The sequence below is a fragment of the Priceomyces carsonii genome, assembly GCF_900007245.1.
Source record: "Priceomyces carsonii strain CBS4050 genome assembly, scaffold: Debaryomyces_carsonii_scaffold_1, whole genome shotgun sequence".
NCBI lineage: Eukaryota > Fungi > Ascomycota > Pichiomycetes > Serinales > Debaryomycetaceae > Priceomyces > Priceomyces carsonii.
This window is the reverse complement of record NW_026946674.1, coordinates 1,171,371-1,191,555: the sequence shown is the minus strand read 5'-3', so window position 1 is coordinate 1,191,555 and position 20,185 is coordinate 1,171,371. Positions and strand designations below refer to the sequence as shown.

The 20,185-nt window shown below is 37.5% G+C and overlaps 17 protein-coding genes across 17 annotated transcripts in view; 9 read left to right on the top strand and 8 right to left on the bottom strand.

Moving 5' to 3' along the window:
- Window positions 1-335: 335 nt before the first annotated feature.
- PRCAT00000662001 (uncharacterized protein) lies at window positions 336-1,178 on the top strand (the record flags this gene model as incomplete). The annotated part of the gene is made up of 1 exon (XM_062956569.1): window positions 336-1,178. One exon carries the CDS (start codon window positions 336-338, stop codon window positions 1,176-1,178), a length of 843 nt encoding a protein of 280 aa, XP_062807497.1.
- Window positions 1,179-1,399: 221 nt separating this feature from the next.
- Window positions 1,400-2,689, bottom strand: GGA2 (phosphatidylinositol 4-phosphate-binding protein; the record flags this gene model as incomplete). The annotated part of the gene is made up of 1 exon (XM_062956568.1): window positions 1,400-2,689. One exon carries the CDS (start codon window positions 2,687-2,689, stop codon window positions 1,400-1,402), a length of 1,290 nt encoding a protein of 429 aa, XP_062807496.1.
- Window positions 2,690-3,359: 670 nt separating this feature from the next.
- Window positions 3,360-3,677, top strand: PRCAT00000659001 (uncharacterized protein; the record flags this gene model as incomplete). Its single annotated transcript, XM_062956566.1, has 1 exon — window positions 3,360-3,677. The coding sequence occupies one exon, from the start codon at window positions 3,360-3,362 to the stop codon at window positions 3,675-3,677; it is 318 nt and encodes a 105-aa protein (XP_062807495.1).
- Window positions 3,678-3,709: 32 nt separating this feature from the next.
- On the bottom strand, window positions 3,710-4,385 carry PRCAT00000658001 (uncharacterized protein; the record flags this gene model as incomplete). The annotated part of the gene is made up of 2 exons (XM_062956565.1): window positions 3,710-4,285; window positions 4,350-4,385. 2 exons carry the CDS (start codon window positions 4,383-4,385, stop codon window positions 3,710-3,712), a joined length of 612 nt encoding a protein of 203 aa, XP_062807494.1.
- Window positions 4,386-4,661: 276 nt separating this feature from the next.
- COQ4 (ubiquinone biosynthesis protein) lies at window positions 4,662-5,630 on the bottom strand (the record flags this gene model as incomplete). The annotated part of the gene is made up of 1 exon (XM_062956564.1): window positions 4,662-5,630. One exon carries the CDS (start codon window positions 5,628-5,630, stop codon window positions 4,662-4,664), a length of 969 nt encoding a protein of 322 aa, XP_062807493.1.
- A 115-nt stretch (window positions 5,631-5,745) lies between these two features.
- Window positions 5,746-7,383, bottom strand: PRCAT00000656001 (uncharacterized protein; the record flags this gene model as incomplete). Its single annotated transcript, XM_062956563.1, has 1 exon — window positions 5,746-7,383. The coding sequence occupies one exon, from the start codon at window positions 7,381-7,383 to the stop codon at window positions 5,746-5,748; it is 1,638 nt and encodes a 545-aa protein (XP_062807492.1).
- Window positions 7,384-7,569: 186 nt separating this feature from the next.
- Window positions 7,570-8,097, top strand: SPC19 (Spc19p; the record flags this gene model as incomplete). Its single annotated transcript, XM_062956562.1, has 1 exon — window positions 7,570-8,097. One exon carries the CDS (start codon window positions 7,570-7,572, stop codon window positions 8,095-8,097), a length of 528 nt encoding a protein of 175 aa, XP_062807491.1.
- Window positions 8,098-8,128: 31 nt separating this feature from the next.
- Window positions 8,129-9,007, bottom strand: PRCAT00000654001 (lipoyl(octanoyl) transferase; the record flags this gene model as incomplete). Its single annotated transcript, XM_062956561.1, has 1 exon — window positions 8,129-9,007. One exon carries the CDS (start codon window positions 9,005-9,007, stop codon window positions 8,129-8,131), a length of 879 nt encoding a protein of 292 aa, XP_062807490.1.
- Window positions 9,008-9,188: 181 nt separating this feature from the next.
- Window positions 9,189-10,811, top strand: PRCAT00000653001 (uncharacterized protein; the record flags this gene model as incomplete). The annotated part of the gene is made up of 1 exon (XM_062956560.1): window positions 9,189-10,811. The coding sequence occupies one exon, from the start codon at window positions 9,189-9,191 to the stop codon at window positions 10,809-10,811; it is 1,623 nt and encodes a 540-aa protein (XP_062807489.1).
- Window positions 10,812-10,976: 165 nt separating this feature from the next.
- Window positions 10,977-11,648, top strand: PRCAT00000652001 (uncharacterized protein; the record flags this gene model as incomplete). Its single annotated transcript, XM_062956559.1, has 1 exon — window positions 10,977-11,648. The coding sequence occupies one exon, from the start codon at window positions 10,977-10,979 to the stop codon at window positions 11,646-11,648; it is 672 nt and encodes a 223-aa protein (XP_062807488.1).
- Window positions 11,649-11,814: 166 nt separating this feature from the next.
- On the bottom strand, window positions 11,815-12,282 carry PRCAT00000651001 (succinate dehydrogenase membrane anchor subunit; the record flags this gene model as incomplete). Its single annotated transcript, XM_062956558.1, has 1 exon — window positions 11,815-12,282. The coding sequence occupies one exon, from the start codon at window positions 12,280-12,282 to the stop codon at window positions 11,815-11,817; it is 468 nt and encodes a 155-aa protein (XP_062807487.1).
- A 374-nt stretch (window positions 12,283-12,656) lies between these two features.
- Window positions 12,657-14,042, bottom strand: PRCAT00000650001 (uncharacterized protein; the record flags this gene model as incomplete). The annotated part of the gene is made up of 1 exon (XM_062956557.1): window positions 12,657-14,042. One exon carries the CDS (start codon window positions 14,040-14,042, stop codon window positions 12,657-12,659), a length of 1,386 nt encoding a protein of 461 aa, XP_062807486.1.
- Window positions 14,043-14,141: 99 nt separating this feature from the next.
- Window positions 14,142-15,260, top strand: PRCAT00000649001 (palmitoyltransferase; the record flags this gene model as incomplete). Its single annotated transcript, XM_062956555.1, has 1 exon — window positions 14,142-15,260. The coding sequence occupies one exon, from the start codon at window positions 14,142-14,144 to the stop codon at window positions 15,258-15,260; it is 1,119 nt and encodes a 372-aa protein (XP_062807485.1).
- A 125-nt stretch (window positions 15,261-15,385) lies between these two features.
- PRCAT00000648001 (uncharacterized protein) lies at window positions 15,386-16,894 on the top strand (the record flags this gene model as incomplete). The annotated part of the gene is made up of 1 exon (XM_062956554.1): window positions 15,386-16,894. The coding sequence occupies one exon, from the start codon at window positions 15,386-15,388 to the stop codon at window positions 16,892-16,894; it is 1,509 nt and encodes a 502-aa protein (XP_062807484.1).
- Window positions 16,895-17,026: 132 nt separating this feature from the next.
- On the bottom strand, window positions 17,027-17,389 carry SEN15 (Sen15p; the record flags this gene model as incomplete). The annotated part of the gene is made up of 1 exon (XM_062956553.1): window positions 17,027-17,389. The coding sequence occupies one exon, from the start codon at window positions 17,387-17,389 to the stop codon at window positions 17,027-17,029; it is 363 nt and encodes a 120-aa protein (XP_062807483.1).
- Window positions 17,390-18,726: 1,337 nt separating this feature from the next.
- On the top strand, window positions 18,727-19,599 carry PRCAT00000646001 (uncharacterized protein; the record flags this gene model as incomplete). Its single annotated transcript, XM_062956552.1, has 1 exon — window positions 18,727-19,599. One exon carries the CDS (start codon window positions 18,727-18,729, stop codon window positions 19,597-19,599), a length of 873 nt encoding a protein of 290 aa, XP_062807482.1.
- A 218-nt stretch (window positions 19,600-19,817) lies between these two features.
- PRCAT00000645001 (Zn(II)2Cys6 transcription factor domain-containing protein) overlaps window positions 19,818-20,185 on the top strand; it is a gene marked incomplete at both ends in the record, with an annotated part of 420 nt that continues 52 nt past the window's right edge. The window contains one exon of the mRNA XM_062956551.1: window positions 19,818-20,185. This exon is cut by the window's right edge and continues 52 nt beyond it. Coding sequence (XP_062807481.1) covers window positions 19,818-20,185 — 368 coding nt within the window.

The window sequence follows — 20,185 nt, the reverse complement described above, 5'->3', positions numbered from 1 at the left end:
CTTGTCGTCCTTGAGTAACGTCATATAGACGGATTTTGACTGGAAAGTAGTTTTTTATTTCAGATCTCTTTAAAAAATTTAAAAAATTTTAAAAAAAATAGTTAAATCGATCATCTCTTACTATTTGAATACATTCCTTAGTGGATTGTATGATAAGAATATATAATTAATGAAATTATTCTATTCAGTCAACTCTATATTCTATTTTTTTCTAGTCATGTGCCAAGATCTCTAAGCAACTTTGTGTCAGTTACTTCTATTATTATTAAAAAGTAAAGGAGTCCTTCGAATCTAAACAGAAGCACAAAACGATACAACAAATTAAGACATTTATAATGAAGTTGTCTCTGTTAGCACTTCTTACTATTGCGGGTGCTGCAATGGCCAAAAACGTTGTGGACTTAAATAAGTTTAAAATAAGTGCGCAAAATGAGAAGAGGTCACCCAAGAATGTTATTGACTTGAGTTCTCTTTTAAAACTGGGTGGAAAGTCGAAAAGAGAAGCTAAGAATATCATTAGCTTAGAGGATTTCAAGGTAGAACTCGACCGTGGAAGTAATATTAAAAGAGATCCAAAAAATCTCTTTGATTTAGAACAGTTTGAAAATGCGGCTACTGATGATGGAAATAAGAGGAGAAGCGAGTATGGGGATAACGAGGATGAAATAGTGTTCATTTTGAATGAAGAAGATAGCTCGAAGAACCTCTTGCAATCCACTTTACCTCAAATCCGTGAAATTTCTGTCTTTGCTGGTTATCTCAGGGATAATGTTGAGTTATATGAGAAAACGGAGAAAACGGACGAAGTAATGGTCATTATATCTCCAACAGATGAGGCTCTTGCAAACAAGTTGAATGGATTAAAGCCGTGGCAATTTCCGGCTCCGTTGGACGATAATGCAAGCCCTGAAGAGAACGAAAAGACTGTTAGAAATAATCTCAATAGCTTTTTGAGTGGTCATATTGTTATAAACTTTGAGTCAACGATGACTTTCGAGGAAGACAATACTGTCGTTAGTAGGTTATTGAACGGTGAACTTGTTAAAATTAGACAGAACCTCGAAACAGAAGAATATCACATATCTACAGGAGAAGAGTGGATTAATGTCAGCAGTATGAAGCAAGTTGATAATGGGTTTATTTTCGTGATCGACGATGTGTTGGTGAAACCAGAGTGATTGCTTTAATATTGGAGATTTGGATGCCGATCATGGGCGGCGGCATGAGATAATAGTTGAGTAGGATTCCCATTTCATTTCGATTGTTTGTTTTTAATTCTTTCTTTTTGCACACTTCTACATAAACAACGTTTATTGTGATAATTATTAAAATCTGTAGTAGACGTAACATAGTTTCTAATGATCCTGATATTATACAGAATTTGATTCTATACAATAATCTATTCGTCGCTCAAGACAGCAACACCAGTCTCCTCTTTCGGTTCGTTTCCAATTTTATATTCTACTTTCCACTTGACTTTCAATTGCTTGTCAAGATTATTCTCAATTGAAAATTCTTGATTGATACCTTGGTTACTGAATCCATAGAGCGAATCGCCAGATTGAGGCTTTAGGTTCAATTTACAAGACTTTGGGACAGCCAACAAAAATTTGAAGTTAGTCAAAGATGATGGCAGTGGGTTACTAAAGATCACCTTTCCATTGAACAATTTCTTAGTCGAAGTGCTGAACACACCAATTTCAATCTTCAAGTTAGGAGATTGGTTAATAAGAATAGTAGATTTGATTTGATTAGTTCCTCCTTGAATTTGACTTGGGGTAGAAGTTGGGAAGTTAAAACCAAATGGATCTAACTGATTGGGTGCATTTGATTGGAGCTGCGGCGAAGGAGACTGCAAACCTGACAAAAGGTCATACCTGGATGAGGAATTAGTAGAACCTATTTGTGGCTCAGGTTGCTGTATGGTAGACTGACCGGCAACTTGGGCACCAGCTCCTCCTAAGGCAATTGAACCTCCAGAGCCAAATAAGTTATTCGAGGACGTGTCAGTAAAAGCCAAATTCGATAAATCACTCAACAAATCATTATAACCTTTGTCATCGCGGCCAGTTTGGTCGTTACTAATAGGAGCGTCGTCATCGAAATCAATCAAATTCAAATCGTTATCATTGGCACCTGAGGTCCCAGAGACTTTGATCTGGGAAGCTTGGTCTAATTTACCATCTTTAAGAAGTTGAAACTTATTGATGACATCGTTGATCGACTCGTTGAAGTTTAATAACTCGCGGACGTTCTCCTCGTTGTCATTTTCTTCTTCGATAATCTTTGTAATATTGGGCTGAGAACTTTTCACAGAAGAATATAATTCAAGAACAGCCTCATTAGAGTCATCAATTTTCCCATTTGAGGACTCAATGCTGTTAAGCATCTGACCCAAAATCTCAACTTTTCTTCTCAATCTTGCTATATCATCCTTGATTTGTTTCTTATTTTCTTCAACATTGTCTTCCTTGAATCCAGCCATGATCTTCATCAATTTGTTAGCCTCCTGCAAGTCCAGAGGCTTACCTCTTCTAATTAATTCTTGTAATTTAGCACTGTGAACAACAGCTTCTTCCTTTTGTAAGTCCTCTAATGACTTTAAGTTATCCGAAGGGTTTAAGACAGCTGCATCTTCGACCTTGATCTCAGGGAAGATATAGCCCTTATTAACAAGCAATCTATGCATATCTCTGATATAGCCAAAATCATCTTTATACTTGGAGGTTTTGCAAATTGTTTGATACCATTCTTCAACTTGCGCTAAGGTCAATCTCTGGACTCGTGAATAACGTAACGGAGGTGACTCAGGAAACCGTTTAACAAGCTCATTTAAAAACTCTTTGCGGCTGATCTGCAACTGGAATGGATATCCACAATTCTTGACTAGATTGTCTAAGAGAGCTAATGCTAATTCCGATGTTTGAGGGTCCTTTTGCCCAATTAACTTGACCACCGCAATAGCTGCTTCACGGGGAATTGACCCTTGCTTGGCATTCACATAATCACAGATTTCGAAGTTCAATGCTAGATTCGGTTCATTTAACGTTGGCCGACAAGCACGGTCTGAAGCTGTTAGTACCTTCCAAAATACTCGTCATTTCTCTTTCAATACTTACAAATTCTTCTTAATAACTTAGGATTTATCTTTGAAAGCGAATAGCCAGAACTAGAGCTGGACGACATTTCTTCTATCGCTCCGAATTTGATAACTTTTGGTTGTTTCAAAGGTAAACTATGAGTGAGCCTTTATGTGATTTTGAGATAAAAGAGGGCGGAAGAGAGCACGAATTAATTAATTTCGATTTTGAGGTTCGACCTAGCGTCTACCACTAAACTACGGATATATAGACTTACGTATGGAAGAAGACGACCCATTAGAGCTAAGAAATCTCGCAGTTAGTTATGATTATCTTCTTTTTAAAATAAAGGACCAAGTATCTACTCTTACGGAGATAACACAGCAATCTGTTCAAAACAAGCAAATGCTTATTGAAGAAAAGTATTTTAAGGAGGAGTTGAATTTAGAGAATGAGTTCAAGGAGATAGATGCCCTCTTTAGAATGTGTGATGAAATCCAATTGAACTTTTTGAAGCTAGATCAGTTGGTAGACTTTGTAGCAGATTTCAGGTCTCGATTGGAGCATCTAGAGGAAGAGTTTGATAAATTAAGGTAAAACAAAGATTATCTATATTGAAATCCATATTCCTACGCTAGTGCATGAGCTGTCTTGTTATATCCAGATTTTTCGGGTCGATTACTGGTCGTTGGATGCTTACTTTGCTCTTTAGGCCCAACTTTCGATTGACGCGAATACTTTTCCATCAAATGCTTCTCCAAGATAATGAAATTTCGAGAATTGCACTTGTATAATACGTTTATGAAGTCGCCTACGAGCGGTATCAAGCCAATTGCGAAATCAAAGGTAATATTCGCCATCATTCGCAGTCTTAAGTTGGGAGGGAGTCCTCCTTCAATTTTGGAGGCTTTCTTCAATAAGTTCATGGCCAATGCAAATGCAATGAGATCGCCAATCCATGGTAATAGACCAATGATGGCTGACCATCCAATACGTAACCCACAGCAACTTAATTGTAAATCTAATCTGTATGCTTTTCTTTTAACTGATTTTAAAATCTTTAAATCATGAGATGGGATATAATTTGGTAGCTTTCGCTTCCTTTTGGATCCTTTGTGTTGGTAAAAATGTAGGTCTTCATCAGGAATCTCTTCAAAATAAGGATCGTTGTCGGGCCCGACAGCAATGACACTATCTAGCTGAGTCTAGTTTATTGTAAGTATTAAGAAATGGACAAGTAATGGACCCCAGAATATTTATGTAACGTACTTTTTTCAAGAAATACTGGTAAAGTAACTGAGACATTTTGTCATAAACTTTTCAATTGATCTATGAGAGGTTCAATACTTTAAATAAACGAATTCATGTTTGATGATAGTTTTAGATGACGATAGCAATGTTGCACGGTTGGAATTCCAGGCGCTGCGAAAAATTCTTAGTGAATTCTTAGTGTCTACAGAGATGATCTGAATAAGATACTGGCTACACTCGAAGGCTCCTCATTACAAAGATATGAAGATTCTAAGGTATATATCAGTAATTTTCATATTATTAAGTTATGTAGATGATTAGTTTGGTCTTTTAGGTATTAACCTTTTTTTTCTCTTTAAGTTTCTTAAAGAACTCTCTTCGAAGATTTCTCAAGTCTGGAGGTTGTTCAATTCCCATTTCAGCTCTAAACTCGTCGACATCTTTAGTCAATATCTTTTCCCAATAAACATTGATCAATGGCTTTGAGTTTAGACCACTTTTGAAGGCCCATGGATAGTATATGTTGTAGAGTCTTTCTTTTTGGCTCTTTTTTAATCTCAAGGGAGCAAAGAGGGCACCCAATCCAGACATAGGTATTCCTATATTCATAAATTCCAAGAGCTTAACAGCGATTTCTCCTTCAATTATAATAGGTAAGCCAGTGATAGAGTGATAAAAGTCGTGACACTCTCTATATCTTTGGAATATATATGCTAATTCATCGTCGTCAATGTATCTTACGGGAACCCTTGTATCAGGACTCACTCCTTCTCTGTCTAGCCACTTGATATAAGTGTGGCCAATTGTGTTTGTGGGAAGCAGTCTTAAATAGTCTAGATCTAAGGAAGTGGATGTCATTCTCGGTCTTTCTTTCAAAATTTGACGACCAACCGGGTCACTGAGCATCTGCTTCTGGAGTTTTTTCAAAACTGGAGATATTGCAGTAGATTCTCCTAACGCAACAATGAATTCGTTTCTTTCTGGATGAAAATATGAACCAATAGATGATCCAAGAAACATTAATAATTTCTCAAAATTATATAATGAGACATGGCCAGGATAACTAGGCGTACTTCTTTTGAATATGAATCTATTGAGTTTCTCGTTGTGTTTTTTATTGGGATCATCATAATGGAGTAAACCTTTCTCCATTTTATTTGCAAGACTGTTGCTTTCACTGAAAAGCATAGACCCAATCAATGCTGAAAATGCTGGTACAATGAAACATCTCAGCTGGTTCAATTGACCACTTCTCGGTACAAGCCGATGTTTCAGGATATTCATGGATGCGTTATACATTTACCTTCACTCCCGTAAAAGTCTATTTTAAGATAAAAGACTTAAGCCAAAATGAAGTGTATCTACCAGTATATACTGAATAAAATAATGCTCATATTAAATACACCAATATATGCTAATTAGAGAGTTTTTGAAAGATAAAAACGAGTAAGACAATGGAGATCCCTAAGGCCAATGATTGGCTTTTAATGTTATTAACATCATCGGGTCTCGTGCCTCTTTCGAGTTTAGATTTGCTCCCAATAGTATTTGTGTCTGAGTCCGCGAGTTCGGTGGAATCACTGCTTTCTCTATTTTCATTCCTATTTTCTTCGTTATCGGATACCGGAGGAGTTAATGCATTGGAGTTTTTACCCCTTGAATCTCTAGATTGCAGCTGACACTGGCGGAAGTCATTTTGTAGCCCAATACTATGATTTTCATTACTGGGTAAATCGGTGGATCCATTTTCACTAGGAGATTGAGATTGAGTTGAGTTTTCTTTCTCAAAAGAACCGTTTTTATCTTGAGATTCTTCCCTTTGAGGAGATATGATATCGAAATTGAAGTCATCCGCGTTGTCTTCATTTATGCTCTTCTGCTCCTTATTAATGAATGTAGAGTACAACGTCTTCATTTCATTATGAAGAGACTTTTTCTCATCTTCTAAATCTTTCAATCGCCTCGTCAAGTTCTCCACCTTTCCCGCACTTTGTTCCTTGTATTCTTTGAGTTCATCCTTGAGCCTTTGAGAGATCTTTTTTTCATTGCTTACTTGTTCCTCAACGGTAGAAATGCCTTTCTTTAGCTCTTGGTTCAAGTATGAAGAGTTCAAGTCATTAACGTTCGCTTGGTAATTAATCAAAAATTGCTCTATCGTGGCTAATGTACAATTCTGTTGCTTAACCTTAGCAAAATTCACTGATAAAACATTAATCAAGCTCTCCATATTTCCCGTGCTAGTTATATGTGAATTATTGAAGATTCCTGTACTGGTCTTCGTATATAGCCCTAGGAGGTCGTCCTCGATGGAGGGGTTAATATCACCATAAAGAGCACTATCAAACAGTAACCGTTCTTCAGATTTTGTGCCATAAGTATGCTTGGAATTCGATCCCTGGACTTTGTTGTATATATCCTGTACAAAATCAATGTACTTTCCTTCAACTGTATCGCTCTTATAAGAGCCTTCTGGTGGTTGTAAAAAGTTAGATATAACATTTATGTTTTCCACACGTGCAGTAATTTGTTTATGATTCGTGTCAACTTGTATATTGAAGCCCAAGTATATTATATCTCCGATTTTGATTTCCACTGGCTCTGTACCAATTCTCTCTTCGTTTACGTATGTACCGTTTGATGACCCCAAATCTTTCAACATTAATTTCCCTGTAGATGGATCCATAAACATAGCGGCATGGTTTCTGCTAAGCACTCTTGAATCAAAGTACCCGTTTGTCGTATCAGGTTTGATTTTGGCTCCCGCTGGCCGTCCCAATTTCCTGGTATCTGGATAGTATGGAACAGATAGTTGCTTTTTTGTAAAAGTATCATTCAAAGGTATTAAAGTAACAATAGATTGAAACTGTCCTCGCTTAGGAGGCTGCTTTTTCTGGGAAGTGGTCACCGTGGTTGGTATTTGAACAACATTGGATTGTGAGTTAGATCTCTTTCGTTTCCCGTCTAGTACAGACGATGTAGTTGCGTGATGTTTCCTGACAGGAGTATGACGATTAGACACCTCGAGATGAAGAGGGATATCAGTACTACTCATGTGAATAAACTATCCGTATCCCCTTCTTTTCTTTCTAGTCGTTGATTAACGCTTTATATATGTTATATCCTTAACTAAAATAAGTTAAGGTACTGTAACTGATCTCCCACTTTAGACGCGCACAAAGTGAACACAACTGACAAAAATATTCCATCAAAACAAACGTTTCGTACCATAAATATTACGATGCCACAACAATACAGTAGTATAAATAATTGTCTTATATCCCTTAGAGAGTCAGTAGGGCTATTGGGAGAGTGTGTTAAAATTTTGGGTGATACAACGGAAGATGCACCGAGATTGAAGAAGGTTCTCATGACTCGTAAAGTGTTTGGATTGGTCCCAGAAATGGATTTGATCAACGCAAAAAAGAACTTCAAGAACGGTATAGAACCCCAGATTGAAGAGGCTATAGTCAGGATAGAAAAGGAGATGGCACGTTTAAAACGAAGAAAGATAAATTTGCATAATAAATATGACTTGCAGGCGGTAAGGCTAGCAAGCTCTACAAAGAGAGATCTTGTCGCGGGGGTTTCTTTGAATAAAATCAACAAAAGCAGTATCGATGAACTGAAATTAGCAAGGTTGAACCTATTAAGGAACAAGAAGGAGAGGTTAAAGTACAGTTTGTCAAAATTAGATTTACAAGACCAGAAGGCTAGATTGAGTATCATACCATCGCTTCCACATCATAATAACGTGGACACAAGCTAAGTGATATGATTTCTATAAATGAACATAATACCTATATTTCGATACCTTCGCCATCCATATGTTGCACATTGTTGATGTGAAGGAGCTTTGCAACTTCGATGGCATATTGATGACCCACCTCTTGCACTGTGGGGGTCAAATCAGGTCTTAGTTTTGCAATTGAAGTTGCAGAAGTACCCGCAAGACCACACATGACAAACTTATTCAAGAATTTCAAGTCCGGATTGACATTGAGACTTATGCCGTACGATGTGATTGCTCTTTGTATGTTACAGCCAACAGAGGCAATTTTTTGATCATTTGGAGCCATCCAGACGCCTGGATTTTCATTTCGAAAACTGTTTAAGCCATAATATTTCTTGAGGACATTCTGAATCGCTTGAAGTAAGATCGAATCAACAAAGCACTTCACGGTTAAACTTTTAAATTGCTTCAAGTCAAGAATAGTATATGCAGTTAATTGTCCATGTCCATGCCACGTTGTTTTCCCTCCTCTTTTCAACTGATGGTATTTGCAACCCATGGCTTCATATTCTTTGATTTTTTTGGGTAAGTCGGGATCTTGTTTTTCCTTTCTGCCTCCAGTGTATACGTCTTCGAATTCAAATGTTAATAGAGTTGGCAATGGTTTCATATCAAAGATTTTCTTCAATAAACCCTGCTCATAATCGTTAAGCTGTAGCATTTGTGACTCTGCTACCTTCATCTGTTTAGTAATTCTGCTTTCCATCTTCTTGAAGTCCAAGTTTGCATTAACTATGGCATCTTGAATTTTTTGGCCCTTCTCAAACAGTGTGATACCAGGGAAATGAATATGCCTTAACGTGCCATAGCTTTCTTTCAAAGGGTAAAACTTCGCTTTGCAAGCTTCGCTATAAGCCCTCTTACTTATAATGGTTTTCATTGACATTATATAAGGTCGAATCCTAAAAAAGTCAGATTATGAAACTTCGGTTCGGTTATCGAATGGACCTGTAGATAACACAATAATTTGGTTTAGTTATGTTTCTTAAAATCAATGCATAAGTGAAACAGAGATCTATCTTGGAGACTCTATTATTCTTATATGAAGAATTTCGTAGTGTCTGCCTATGCCAGTCTCAAAGACGAATCTCTTTAGGACTTCTTCCTCAACGGACCAGTCCTTCTCCAAGTATATCAAGAATAATAAATACAAGGTTCTTCCTGAAACAAAGACTAGAAATAAGAGGACAAAGGATGACGAGTCAAAATATACACAAGAAATCGAGTTATTATACAAGTTGTTTGTTCCGACTAATTTTTTGGTGAAGAATGACAAGCTCTCTGTGAAACAATTAATGAACCATCTACCAAATTTAATACCAAGTGACTCAACATTAAATTACAGACAGTTGAATTTTGAACTTCATATGTTTTTGAGCTCGATAATGACCAATTTTGTACTCTCATGGTATTTTGGCAAACTTAATACAGAAAATATGGAGTTTGTGCTGGCGGTTTACCAGCAATTGATAGTTGTAGTGAAAGATATGAATGAAAGAATACTGCTAGCACTCAAGGATTCAAATCTCGTAATACTCATCGATGAGCTTTCAGAAATACTTAACCAACACTTGATAGATATCATGAGTCCAATAGATGACGAATATGATATAAGAATAATTTCAATCAATAGAGACCGCTTGATTCATGACATGGAAAATGAGAGAGCCATTATAGGAGACTTTCTTTCCAGAGGACATATAATATTTCGAGATTCAAGCATCAGAGATGATGAACAAAGTGATTCAGGAGATACAAAGAGGCCCGATAACTTAGTGGTATATTTCAGAGCTCTTTCACAGAGTATTTTAGAAGCAACCTTTGTGAGTTCTATGCTGGATTCTTCTTTTGGACCACTAAATTCTGAAATTCTGCAGAATTTCATCATAGCTATATTAAGTGACTTAGTCTTTCAGAAAGTCTTTCAAAAGATTTCAAGTCCTGACTTTGTATGTACTTCTGTGGTAGAGAGCTTAGCGGCCAAGTTTAGTGATCAAAAAACAAATGCTGCGCCTTCAACATCCACCGGTATGCTTGGATCATTCTCTAGTATTAAAGGGTTTGTCAAGAATATAACAGGAGTTATTTCTGCATTATTATCACCAACAGACCATCTTCCCTCGATAAACATACTTGATAATTCGTTTTTTAACTTGTGTGACACACTTTTGGGGTTCTCAAATAAAAAGCCATTATTATATGGCATTATAATGTTCACTCATAGACGCATATTAGCAAACCTGACTTTTGCGAATAAGCTTGATTCCTTTTTCAGGGTTTTCACTTCCAATTTAATTACGGAGTCTCTGGTAGTCTCCGATGCATCTCTAGCAGAATCTTTAAAACTGTTACGTCAATCAATATTTCAAGAAACCGAATCAACTCCGCAAGAACAATCCCAAAAGAAGTCGTTAGAGGAATTGTCAAAGAGTATTCAATCTGGCTTTCAAGAGGGTATACTGTCCTCTTGGGTAATTAATTACATGCTGAATGTAGTTTTGAGATATGAAAATGAATCCAATGACAGCATCCAGAAAGCAATTTACAAGTTTTTGATGGTATTCAACTACAATCCTGACTCCCCAAATAATGATATGATTAACGACTCAAGCGACTTGAATAAGCTATTACTAATTAAGGTTTTGGATTGTGTTATAGCAGCACTCTACCCAGAGCTTGACTACAAATAGAATATATATGCGTAATATACAGGGTTATCTTAATGTATGTAACACTAAGAGAAATATAAGAACGAGTTTCTTTAAACGGAGTCTACTGCTGGAGTTGGTTTAGATACTAGAATTACATCTCTTAGATAGAGCGTCGGCTTGCTTTTGATAAGCACAACGGCATAAATGGAGCAATCTATAATTAATAGATTGAAAAATGAATATGAGTATTGCTTCTCAAGATACCTAAAAGAAATAGCAGATCAATATGACGAAAAGCTGATCCCACAAAAATGGGTAAATACATTGGAGCTTTTCACTTTTGGAAGTTACTCGCACTATTTGAAGTACCGGGATGAATATGCTGATTTGGATAATGATCTTACTTTGAAGTTACTCGAATTAACGATTTTATCGATAACGAACGACTTTGAGAACTGCAATATTAGCATTGATGATATACTTAACGATCATGATTATGGGTTGAAAGAGGCACTTAAATCCTACAGCTCAAAAGCGTCGAATAATAAAATGGACGGTGATGAACTTCTATTTAACAAAATCCTAATTGCAATGGCCGATAAAAAGATACTTGATGTACTCGTCGACGATGAGACCAGAAGTTTATATACTGGAAAGCCACTAATCCTCAGAGACGTCTACGACTCAAGAACTATGAATTTGAGGGTATTGAAGGAATCAGATATCCCAAACAGGTCCTTGGATACTGCAAGAATAAAACTAAAATCGTGGTTGGATAATAGTATATCTCCATTGGTTCCTGAACTTAACTCAAACAAGGAAGAATCTTCAACTAAAATCACAAGAAAGAGAAAGCAATCAGAAAATCTGATATAAATTGTAATAAAAAATCATGTATTCACACATACTTTAAATGCCATCACTCGAGAGTAAACAATTATCAAAGGAGTTAAATCAAACAATCCCAGCTCCACAAAAATGAATACTTCCTTGTGAAAAATAATACTAAATAGTTATCCTAACAATTGTTAACCACAGTTACTTATGCTTTCCAAACCTTAGAGATAATACCTGAGAGTCCATCCTCCTTCTTCTCAATTTGGTACAAACCATATCCAGCAACACCGGTACCAAAAGTCAATAACCACATGGCATAGCTGTGGTATGGTCCGTAAACCCTTGCAGGGATATAGTCATAAATACATGCTTGAAATCCAATATAACAATGAGCCAACAAAAGTGCAGACAATGTAGAGTCTACCATCGTTGAAGTTCCAGTCAAAAATGGAGCCAAGGTAAGGGGAACCAATCCAACTGCTACAAGTCTTTCAGCTGTCCAATGTAACGACCCTTCAAGCTTATGAGGTGGTGGTGTAACATATGCATCATTGACGGTTCCGACAATGTTTCCCGGGGGTTGAGGAATAGTCTTAATACCACGAATTAATGCTGGTCTAAATAAAACTGGCCTGGTTGCTGATAATCCAACACGAGTATACAACGATAACATCTTAATCTCTGAACTACTTTGTTAAGTACCTTTTAGAATATTTATCTATATAGTTTTAATATCTAATTACCGGGACACAAAAATTAAGGGAAGTCTCGGACAGTATTACAGTTGCCGACATTTTTATTGGCTGGTGATGATTCGACCCAGAAAAGGCTAGTGTATGTTGAGACATGAATTACAGCAAATGTAGCGAATCACATAGAACTTAGAGCCAGGCAATGCCAAATAGATCGATTGTAGAAAAGTCTTATATTAGCTATATACATGAATATTAATCCTTAAGCGTAGGGTCAATAGTTGGTCTCGAGATCGATACTAGTTACTGCGAAACTGAGTTCGGTTGCGATAAGAGCTGACAGAGACATCAAGATTTATTCTACATCTTCCAGATCAAAGTCTTGGATCTGAGGGAGTGGTGTTGGGCGACCGAACCGTTCTAAAAGCGGCTTCTCTATAATACCTAGCGGTCCTCGGCTGTAGATGATTCTGCTGAACCTGTCTACGATGCTGTCATACCACGAAGGAGGATCTGTTTCGTAGATTTGAAGGTTATTCTTTAAGTCCTGACATCTCTTCTTTGACCTAACGTCTTTGAGCCTGCCGTACATGAGGATAAGATTCAGCAACGCGTCATCTAGAATAGGTCCTGCTCTCGCTGTATTTGAAGCATAGAAATATATCTCATCTACAACATCTTCGGCCCACGAAATAGCACTCTTGCGGTAACCTTTTGCCCACATTATTTCACTTATATGCGCTTTCATATCGGCATCTAGCATGATTAAGTTCGTTGGATCACAATTGAACAAAGGGAAGTTAACTTGAGATGCTGCACCAGATTTTATATCATCACGAATACGAGTAAGAGTCTTTAAGTTAGCAAGATAAATATTCATTGCATGTGTAAGATCCTTGTCTTTATTATTGCCTTTAATCGTAGACATTTTTGCGAAGATGAATGCTAAAGCGTTCAAGCAAGACATGAACTCATCAGTGATCTGTGATCCATCTTGAAGTAAAAAGTTCTTATCTACTCTCAAAGATGGAAAACTTAGACTGTGCATGTTGATTGCTCTTTCTAGATAATATACCTTCTGCTGGTAATCCGGTGAAACCTTGCTCAACAAGCGACAACACTGGGAGAGTCTCTCTGAATCACCCAATTTGAAGAACAAAATGTCATCGTCTATTATTCTCTGTAGGGTTTTGATGGAACTATCTAGTTGACCCTTCGCCAATAGAGCCTTAGCGTACCTCAACACAATATCGATGTAAAAATTTGCAAAAGCATCTGATTTCTCATACACTAGCACTGACGACAGAATTATAGGGAATTTGTATTCATTAGAAGGATCATTCTCGTCAAAAACCAACTTCGGATCTTCTTCCTTAGCTAGATCAATAAGCAATCTCCTATAGTGCTTTAAAGCGAAAGTTGGACTTTTCAATACATCGTCCTTATTGATGGCTTTCACAGCAGTAATCTGATCCTTGAAGCTTAATTCAAAAGGAATACTTTGCCTCTCATCTGCATCATGATACAAGAAATACAACAGCCCAAGAGAGACCATTAATCCACCTATGTATGCTCCAGCGAATATGTTTATTATTGTTCCCCATCCTTTAACAGCCCTAATTTGAGGAGCTGAGAGTTGCAACGATCTGAGTTGAAACACTGGTCTCTTGGGAGTAGCATATCTTAAACAGGTTGGCTTACCACCAAATCGTAATAGCCCTCGATTCAAGCAATAAATCATGGTTTCTATGGGATCAGTTGGTCCTCTTTGTTCAGGTTATATACTAATTAGTGCGGTACCAGAAAAGTGAATCTAATAAAAATAAGGCTTTTACAAGGAATGACTAATGCTTTAAGGCAAAAGAGAAGCAAGCAAAGCGATGCTAACAAGGATACCATAAGAACGAATGTTACGAAGGATAGAAATGGCACTTTCATTGGAAGGTTCATTGTCAACTGGTTGATAATGGACCCCACTTTATTGAATATTGATGATGCAAAAAGTTTGAAGAACTACGAAGTTCAGAAACATGAGCAAATGAGGTATATCTATCTATTAGGAGGCCGACTTAGGACAGTTAGGAAGAAACCGTTACAAATTTTGACGTTTTCTGCAATCTTGGTTGCCGGTATTTTATATTGGATTTTCGAAGCTAAATGGCAATGGCACAACATTAACCCTTCGTTAGTGATACTATTCACTTACTTTTGGCTCCTATCATTTACTTTCTTCTTAAAATCGGCGACATCTGATCCCGGTATTCTTCCTAGGAATTTACATATTCCATGTTCGATACATGATTCTAAATTGGTCGTTGCGCCCCAAGAGTACTTTAATAGTATATCGCTACCATATTACAATGACACTTCCCACGGGGTTTCGATAAGATACTGTCCAACATGTCACATATGGAGACCCCCTCGTGCGAGCCATTGCAGAGTCTGCAATTCATGCATTGCAAACCATGACCATCATTGCATCTACATAAATAATTGTGTGGGCCGGAGGAATTACAAATATTTCTTATGGTTCTTACTAAGCTCTGTCATTTCTTGCATATTTCTAATAGTGACAGCATTTATCCATGTTTACCACTACAGAATATCGTCACGTTCGAAAGAATCGACGTTTGACGAATCAATTGCTAAATATCCTGTATCTTTTCTTCTAGTGATATACGGGTTCATTGCTTTGGTTTATCCAGTATTATTGTTATCATTCCATATCTACCTCACGTCATTGAACATTTCAACCAGGGAGTATTTGAATAATGTCTTCCTAAAGGGTGATGTCGAATTAATTACTGTCTACAAGACGCATTCAATATTTCATAACCTATTTATAAATTGGATCGGTACACCAGATGCTCCTTCGCTTTTGAGACCACGAGACCGCTACGAGGAAGGAGATTTAAGAATGGAAAGGATAGAGCCTTTGCTGTCGTCACCTTCTTCATAATCATACTTTTTGCAATCTCATATATTCCTGTATATACTGTATTAGCTAATATATCAAAGTTTCTCAAATATGAGGACCTAAGCTAATTTAATGAATGAGAGGCCAAGCTAAATACTACGAATGACATGCTGATCAGTTTCGACAGACATGGGTCCCGAGATTTATCTCGTACGTTATCCAATTTTGGGGAACATGATTTAATACAGTCGCTTACCAGAAGAGACTCGGCAACTTTGAATCCACAAGAGCAAAATACTAGAGTAATAGAATACAATGAGAGGCGAGGATCTTTCAAAATATTTAACTTGCCAAAGAGAATGCTATGGTGGATATACTCTATATCTTTAGTTCTTCTCATAATTTTAATGTTGGCATTTGTTGCGGTCACCCCCATAGATGTTATTGTTCGAACATCAGGTGCATCTTACTCAGGTATCAAAATGTTTATTGTTATTATCGTATGTGTTGTCTTTTTCATCTTATCGATAGTTCTGTATTTTGTGAGGATTTTTCATAATCGTGTTGCTTTGGGTGATATACCATCAAAATCAGTTTACATTCCTGGTAAAGGTGACATGCCAAAAAGCGTATATAATGCCATAAACAAAAGGTTGAAAGAATGTTTAGAAATTAGGGAAAGAATCAGCCCCTTGGAGAATTCAAAAGTAATAATAAACCATGCTGGTGTGTCACCTCCGGAATATGTTCAAGAAAGAAACCATAGCCATACTAATGAGGGAACGTTGTTACCACCAGATTCTAACTATGAAGATATCATACGAAGCTTAGGAGATAATTTCAGGCATGGCAAGTTCTTCACCTATCAATTTCCTCAGACTTACTCCTTCAAGGAAATCATCGTTCACTTATCTGAATTATATGCAAAGAGTGGGATGCAGCTGCGAAAACCCATCAATTGCCATAGAATTATTGAATTGTATGAGAAGTTCAGATATGGGCCTGATCTTATAGAAGAAAAAGATATGCTAGAATTTATGATAGAATTCGAAAGACTCACTCAATTATTTCAAAGTCACTATGGAGCACCATTTACAAATGAAGCGCAAAGCGACTTTCAAAATCCGTATCCAGTACTGGACAGGGACAATTTAGCAAAGACCTTAAATGATCAGGAGAGGTCATCCTGGCAGTCACAAACACCTTATCACGGAATTCATTTTAGACAGCCATTTGCTCAATCTAAGCAACTGAGTATTGGCATTCCTGCTGACACTCAATCATCCACGTCTGTTATAAGGCCCACAATTTCTAAAAGGTCATATTCAGAGGAGTCTCCCTACTGGTACTCCTCAGGCCTGAATGTGATGTACAGAAAATTGAGCTCAGCAAGTAGCTCCAAGTCAGTAATTAGAAGTCGTCCTAGACGCAAAAGCTCTGCTGTCTCGAGTAGTTTTCCAAATATGGCATACAGTGGAGAGGCAGATCTGTTTAGAAGAAGAAACAGTGGGTATGTTACAGATTCAGAGAACGAAGATGATAGTGATAGTAGCGATTTCGAAAATGATGATGATGATGATGATGATGATGATGATGATAATGATGATGAGGATGATGATGATGATGATGAAGAAGACGAGGATTTAAAAGTATACAGCTTTCGCCGAATGCCATGAAATCATGACTTTTCGGTGGAGGTTCTTAATATAACCATAGAATATTAGGTAGCATATAGAGTACATATTAAGTTATTTATTTGATTCATCCTTTACCAGAAAGAAATGTCATTTACTTATAATCAACGATTTTTAATTTTGTCTAGGCTTTACAATACCATCATGAATAAAGTAGTAGACTACTGTTCCATCGTCATTAAGTAATCCAAGTGTTATGCGTTGGGGCCGTTTTTGATGAGGTAAGGTAGCGATCCTATCGAACCAACTACTGATGGTTCCCACATCTAGGTCCCTATTATGTGTAATCAGTCGTGGGATAACCCACTCCACATCAACATTGTCCAGAGCAACTAGTTTCGTTGGTGGTCTACCAGAAAGGATTGAGGTTACTCCGCCAGCACAGTCAACGTCATGGAATCGAACATCGCTCCATAAATTGTAATGCACGAGATTTTGTTGCACTATTCTACTTGTTGCTCCAGCATCAGATGGCATATGCGAATCTTAAAACCTCCTATTATATTAGTTGGGATATTCGAGAATTGCTTCACTGCAAGATCAAAGATGTCTATGTAATAATTTATCCTATAGAAGAAGTCGCAAGTATACGATGAGATGAATCCGTGCACGTGATTTCACACATAAACGAAAACATGACAAACATCAAGGTCACAAAACCAGTAAAGTTATAGTGGTGTGCACGTAAAAGTGTGCTGAAGTGAGTTGCAGCACCAACAACAATAAGAAGACTTCCCTAGTGCCACTCGGTCAACGACTTTACAGGAGAGGAATCGTCTTTGGTGCAGGATTCGGAACTATTCCTGATGGCGTACAGGAAAGGTCAGAAACGTAATCTTTCTGCTATTTCAAGATTCAGATCTAGACCGTTGGTACACAAAAATAAAAATTTTTCAGTGTGTTCACAAATATGTTCGTGGGCACATAATACGCCACTAACAATTTTACTAGATCTAGTGAATACGCACTTTGCCACCGATCTCTTCATCTCTTTTGCTGCGAGTCTGGAAGTCTCGCACCGAACCGAAGTCGTTATTACCAGACACAGTACGGGGCAAAACTGGAATTGCGGTAGCGAGATCTGAGTTCAAGATTTGGTATGTAATTCTAAGAAATTCTCAGATTTGTCTAGTACCATAATCCAGATCAAATATCTAATATCTCCTTATCACTGTTAATGTGGTATGTGTCAATGAAGTCTTTAAACACATTTAATTTGCATCCATAGGAGGGTCGGTGCCACTATAGCCCCACAAATTTTGACGCATGAAAATTTTTAAGCCTTCTCTTCGAAGTCCATATTGCATATAGTAAATAAATTGCATGTGTTTAACCTGTTTCTAAGCACTCCTAAACGTTAAGTGCAGTCAAATCTGTTATATATGCATTTGAACGGATTTCAAATGCAAGTATTCTATCGAATCGGGCAACGATGACTTACTGATCCCAAGGATTATGTTGAATTTGGTTCGTCACTTGTGTGACAGAGTTGTGAACTTTTGAACGTACTACATCTAGTGCTTTTTTTTTCTCTTCGTTTTGCAACACTAGCTGTCAAGTCTAGATCGTCCATTGTACCCAATGACCTGAAGTGAACACATTAGAAGAACTATATAAATGGGTTTACTTTTCCACTTTGATAAGTTCTGATCTGTTCATCATTAAACCTTTACATTCACTACAAAGAAGATACTAGTAAGCTAATAGCTCTTTCGTTTTAAAACAGCTATAGTATTCATTCATTCATTCATTCATTCATTTATTATTTCATACATTCATTAATTGAAATAGAATATTCATTCTTTAAAAAAAATATGTTGTTTTCACAATTAGCAGTTAGTATCACTTTGGCAACAGCAGTCTTTGCCGCCCCAATGAATAAGAGAGGAGGCAATACTTGCTCTTTTCCATCCAACGATGGAATGGTTCTGATCACACCAAAATCCGACAACGCAGGTTGGGCAATGAGTCCTGATCAAAAGTGCACATCTGGAAACTACTGTCCTTATGCTTGTCCACCAGGTAAATTGATGGCACAGTGGGACAAGAGTGCAAAATCATACACTTATCCTGAGTCTCAAAACGGAGGATTGTACTGTAATGATGACGGTACAGTCTCTAAACCATTTTCCAACAAAGGTTACTGTGTTGATGGTGAGGGAACAGTTCTGGCCTCCAACAGCGCTGGCGGAGGTAATGTTGCCTTCTGTCAAACCGTGTTGCCAGGTAACGAAGCTATGTTGATCCCAACAAGTGTTGGTAGTGGTCTGACTACTCTTGCCGTTCCAGGACCAGACTACTTTGCTAGCACCGCAGCACACTACTACATCAACGCACCAGGTATTAGCACTTCTGATGCCTGTTCCTGGGGAACGAGTAGTAAACCACAAGGTAACTGGGCTCCTTATGTTGCTGGTGCTAACGTTGATGACAGTGGTAAGACTTTCGTCAAGATTGGCTGGAACCCGAAGCACATCGATGACTTCAGCGGACAAAAACCTGACTTTGGTGTTAGAGTAACATGTGAAAATGAAAGTGACTGTAATGGTCTCGACTGTGAACTTAATCCAAAGAACGGTTACAACAGTGTCAAGGGTTCGTCAGGTGATAAGCAAGAGGGTGCTTCTTTCTGTGTTGTTACTGTCAATAAAGGCTCAAAGGCTAACATTGAAGTCTTCGATGTCTAAGGCTCTGACTCTGAAATGGTTTTATCGTGTATATTAGTTTTCTTATCTTGTATTTAGTTCGAATTTATATTTGGTTTTATACGGCGATGATGTAGTTTTCTACGTAATACCCGTTTCAGTATGCAGTACTGCCGCATTGACTCAGATAAAGAGCTCTAATTTCATGACATTCAATAATAGTTACTGTTAATCGAACAAACTAATACTTTATCAGCAGTATGGGTGTAGGTAGTATTGGAAAGCCCAAGCCTATAAAGGTATTTGGCAGGAATCATTATGCGTGTAAGCGATGTAAAATGTCCAAGATAAAATGCTCAGGACAATTGCCATGCTCCAACTGCAAGAGTGTCAACAAAGAAGACGCTTGCGTATATCCAGTGAAAGACAGAAAGATTGTTATTATGGAAAGCGAATTGAATACCTTGTATATGAAAGTGGAAGAGTTAGAGAATAAGGTGGCGTCGACGCAGATGGATCTGCAGAAACACTTGCATCAGGCAAATCAGCAAAATGAGACTGCAGTGAACCTGCGTCAGTTCCGCCATCAAAGTACCCAAGATCCAGCAGCCTCGGGAACATCCAGCCA